The sequence below is a fragment of the Nematolebias whitei genome, chromosome 14 (genome assembly GCF_014905685.2).
Source record: "Nematolebias whitei isolate Nwh7 chromosome 14, NemWhi1, whole genome shotgun sequence".
NCBI classification, from domain to species: Eukaryota; Metazoa; Chordata; class Actinopteri; order Cyprinodontiformes; family Rivulidae; genus Nematolebias; species Nematolebias whitei.
Window position 1 is genome coordinate 799,193 of NC_056511.1, and position 4,963 is coordinate 804,155.

At 42.9% G+C, this 4,963-nt stretch overlaps 1 protein-coding gene across 1 annotated transcript in view; it reads left to right on the top strand.

Annotated features, from left to right (window-relative positions):
• The window catches only part of LOC119420749 (arf-GAP with Rho-GAP domain, ANK repeat and PH domain-containing protein 1), a gene marked incomplete at its 5' end in the record, with an annotated part of 47,431 nt that overhangs the window by 10,301 nt on the left and 32,167 nt on the right, over positions 1–4,963 (top strand). Inside the window, 4 exon segments of the mRNA XM_037688178.1 lie at positions 808–1,072; positions 1,154–1,353; positions 1,480–1,565; positions 3,507–3,672. Coding sequence (XP_037544106.1) covers positions 808–1,072; positions 1,154–1,353; positions 1,480–1,565; positions 3,507–3,672 — 717 coding nt within the window.

The following is a 4,963-nucleotide window of genomic DNA, read 5'->3' on the forward strand; positions in this document are numbered from 1 at the left end:
CCAGATCAATGTGTATGTTTAAGAGAATGATCAAAGTTGATTTGTTTTAAAAATATGAAATAGCTTAATATATATTTGTATGAATTGTTGCTCGAGAAGGAGTTATTTATTTTGTTTTTGTTATTTGAAGATTATTATTGTTTGAATTAATTTTTTGGTAAAAAGGGGCAGACATGAGATTTTTTCTTCTTTCTGCTGCCTTTCATTTTATTTTTGATTGTATTTCTTATTGTTTATTGAATTGTTTTATTTTGTTGCAAAAAATGAATAAACTTTATAATAATAATAATAATGATAAAGTTAGATCAGGTCCTTTGAACAGTTTCATAGAGGCTGATTCCAACAAAGTTAGGTCAAGTCATATGGACACTTTCAGCCAGGCAGAGTCCAAAAATGTTAGGTCAGGTTCTCTGGGCTGATTCAGAGTCTGAGTCCAGCAAAGTTAGTTCAGGTCTTCTAAACGATTTCAGAGAGGCAGAATCCAACGAATTTCAGTCAGATCCTCTGGATTGTTTCAGAGGCTGAGTCCAACAAAGTACAGTCAGATCCTCTGGATGGTTTCAGACAGGCTGAGTCCAATGATTTTCTGTCAGGTTCTCTGGACGGTTTCTTAGAACCTGAGACCAACAAATGTAGGTCAGGTCCTCTGGACGGTGTTGAACACTTCACACACACACCCCCGCCCACCATGGAACGGTTTCAGACAGTGTCTGATTGGTCAGTTTCTGGGCCTCCTGTTTCCTGTCCGCTGAACATTTCTCAAATGTGAGTCTGACTTTTTTTCCTTTGGTCATTTCCATCCTTCAGAGGTTAGGGAAGGTTGGCTCCAGTCTTTATTAGCGACCCGAGGCCTGCAAAGTCCTGCCTCCCCAGAACTGCATGGACAAGTCTATATAAAGGACACGCGGAATCGCGCCTACGCTGCCGTCTGGGGTCATGACCTGTGGATTTACCCCAACAAAGACAGCTTCCTACTGGGCATCGCCTCATTCTCCGTCCCCCTGAGCGTGGCCACTGTGAAATCAAAGGGAAAACAGTCATTCATCCTTATCACTCCATACAAGACCTTCAAGTATGCACCTGTTTACACCTTTACCTGTCACCTGTTTATAAACTGTAATTCCTCCTTTGTGACTCTGCCCCCTTCCTACAGCCTGTCTGTTGATTCATCCAAGGATCTGTCTGCCTGGATGGACATTCTATCCTCCACTATCCAAAGTGCTCTCTCCTGCAGCCAGGTGGCGCTGCGTCTCTGGGAGAACCCATACAACAAGGTGTGCGGTGACTGTGGAGCCCCCAATCCAGAGTGGGCTTCGGTCAACCTGTTGCTCGTCATCTGCCACAACTGTGCAGGTACGTGGCAGGTACATTATGAGCTAACACTGCTAAATTTCTGCTGATAAAGAGCTGTAGCTAACAAACCTGCAGCTAACTGATCTGCAGCTTCAGCTCTAATGTCCAGTCTTCGGCTGTTCTCAGGTCAGCATCGAGCATTGGGCAGCAACCTGTCAAAGGTACGCAGTCTGAGGATGGACAGCAAGGCCTGGACTGAACCCCTAGTGCAGGTAAGAGCCCAAAAATTCAGTTTATGCTTCAGTTTAGACATACTCCTGTCGATAGCATGTGTCCTTCGCAGTAAATAACCTCAAGTGCAATGACACAACCATTGTAGAAAGGTTTGATAAACAACATTAAATTCATAATTAGACTCGATAACTAGTCTAATTATGACTAAACTGACATAGACATAACTAGACTGAGGAACAGCTTCTATCCTGAGGCTGTTACTCATGAATCTCTAAACCAGAATAATCACAATGAAAAATCACATCATGTTGCTGCTGATCTGTTTCATGTTGCTGCTGATCTGTTTCATGTTGCTGCTGATCTGTTTCATGTTGCTGCTGATCTGTTTCATGTTGCTGCTGATCTGTTTCAATGTTGCTGCTGATCTGTTTCATGTTACTGCTGATCTATTTCATGTTGATGTGTTTATGCCTGCTCATTTGCTCACACAGACCCATGTTCGTGCTGCTGTTCGGTGTATTGTTTTTATGCTACTTGGAGTCAGAGTATCTTTATTGTCATTCCACCACATGTGGTGGATCAAAATTATGTTCACAGGGTCCCAGTTACATCCAACAATAAAATGTAAAAGAAAAACAGTAATAACATCTAAGATATGAACTAAGAAAAACATCAACTAAATATACACTAAGCACTCATAACATAAAACATTGAACATCAGCACAAACATGAACATGAGTCTGTGAGCAGATGTGCACGAATGAACACATCAACATGAAACAGATCAGCAGCAACATGAAACTGATCAGCAGCAACATGAAACTGATCAGCAGCAACATGATGGGATTTTTCACAGTGATTATTCTGGTTAGAGATTCATGAGTCTAACAGCCTCAGGGTAGAAGCTGTTCCTCAGTCTAGTGGTTATACACTTAATGCTCCTCAACCTCCTTCCTGAGGGGAGTGGGGCAAAAAGTGTGTGTGCTGGGTGGGTGGGGTCCTTCATGATGCAGGTGGCCCTCTTCCTGCATCTGGAGGTGTAGATGTCGGTGATGGTGGGGAGACTGACTCCAACATCTTCTGTGCAGCCTTCACCACTCTCTGCAAAGCTTTTCTTTCTGCAGCTGTGCAGCCTCCATGCCACACGTTGATGCTGGAGCACAGGATGCTCTCCACTGCACACCTGTAGAAGGAGGTGAGGACTGAGCTTCCAGACCAGCTCGTCTCAGCCGTCTGAGGAAGTAGAGTCTCTGATGAGCTTTCTTCATCAGGCTGGTGGTGTTGTTGCTCCAGCTGAGGTTGTTGTTCATGTGTACACCCAAGTACTTGTAGCTGGAGACCACTTCCACCGCAGATCCTCTTATGTTCAGGGGGGTGTAGGTGTTTTTGTTCCTTCTGAAGTCCACAATCATCTCCTTTGTCTTCTTCACATTGATGTGAAGGTTATTCTCTTTGCACCAGCTCTCCAGGTGTTCCACCTCTTGCCTGTAGCTGGACTCATCATTGTTTGTGATGCATCCCACCACCGCTGTATCAACTGCAAACTTTACAATGTGACAGCCTGGATGGGTAGCTGCACAATCATACGTGAGCAGAGTAAACAGGAGGGGGCTCAGCACACATCCCTGAGGAGAGCCAGTTCTGAGGGTTATAGAGTGTTGTTAGTATATATTTAGTTGATGTTTTTCTTAGTTCATATCTTAGATCTTATTGCTGTTTTTCTTTTACATTTTATTGTTGGATGTAACTGAGACCCTGAGTACATAATTTCATTCCACCCCATGTACCACATGAGGTGTGTATGACAAATAAAGAAACTCTGATAATAACGTGTGGAAAATGTTTTTACTGATATTAACAGTGGCAGTTGTTCAACAAGTTTATCTGATTATACCAGTCCCCAGTCCACAGATGTCTGAGGAGGACATCTCTGAACCGGTCCTTCAGGTTTCTAACCTCCAACCCTTTGCTCTTCTCAGCTGTTTGTTACCTTCGGTAACCGACTAGCCAATCAGGTCTGGGCACCAGCTGTGCCGGCAACAGAGCAACTCCATCCAGAGTCAACCGATGAGCAGAGGTCAAAGTTTATCCAGGACAAATACAGCAGGGGACGCTACAGACGAGTCCACGCTCTAACGTCCAGCCGTGCCATGATGAACCAGGTCTGACTGAGAACTGGTCCTACTCCAGTTTTTTACTTCAATCTAACATCTCATTGGGAATCAATGTGAACTCTAAGTGTCCCCAGGTGTGAGTGAGTGAATGATGATGAGGATAATGATGATGATGGTGATGATGATGAAGTTGTGGTGGTGATCATCACCATGGAGTCATCATCACCTTGAGTCAAACCATCACCACCATAATGATGATGATCGTCGTCATCATCATCACCACTATCATCACCACCATCACCACCAACTTCATCACAATCATCATCACCAACTTAATCATCATCACCATGAACGTCATCATCATCATCACCACCATCACCACCAACTAAATTATCATCAACATCAACATAATGGTACTTCTTCCAGCTATCTGACAGTTAACAATGGTGTACCACAAGGTTCAGTCTTAGGACCCACCCTCTTCACACTCTACATACTGTAAGTAATGCAGGACAGATCATTCCTGATGCATCCTTACATTTCTGTGCTGACAACAGTTGTTTATTGTCGAGCTAAAACAGTTGCTAAAATTTTTCAGCTCTTACAGTCTGCATTCGACATCATCCAGTCAGATTTGTTCCATCTCAAACTGGTGCTAAATGCTGATAAAACCAAAGGGATTTTGTTTTCAAACAGGAAGTTGGTACCAGCAGTCATACCTTCTATTTTATCTACGAATGGTGTTCCTATTGAGTTTGTCGATTCTTATAAATATTTGGGTATTTTGGTCAATTCACATCTCTCCTTTAAGTCTCATGTCCAAAACCTAGAGAAGAAACTGAAAATTAAACTGATCAGCAGCAACATGAAACTGATCAGCAGCAACATGATGTGATTTTTCACAGTGATTATTCTGGTTAGAGATTCATGAGTCTAACAGCCTCAGAGTAGAAGCTGTTCCTCACTTAATGCTCCTCAACCTCCTTCCTGAGGGGAGCGGGATAAAAAGTGTGTGTGCTGGGTGAGTGGGGTCCTTCATGATGTGTGTGCTGGTAATGATGCTGAAGTTGTTGGTGTTGCTGAAGATGAAGATGGTTTTTTTATACCATTTTATTTTCACTTGTTATTCTCAGGTTGTGTGCAACCTTTATAATTGTCTTTGTTGTTCACTGTTGTCATCACTCTTTGCTAAAATCAGGTCTCTCTTGTAAATGAGTCCCCGAGACTCAATGGTATTAACCTGTAGAAATAACGGTTGAATGAAAATTACGATGGTGATGTTGGTGATGATAATGATGAAGTTTGTGGTGATAGTCGTGATG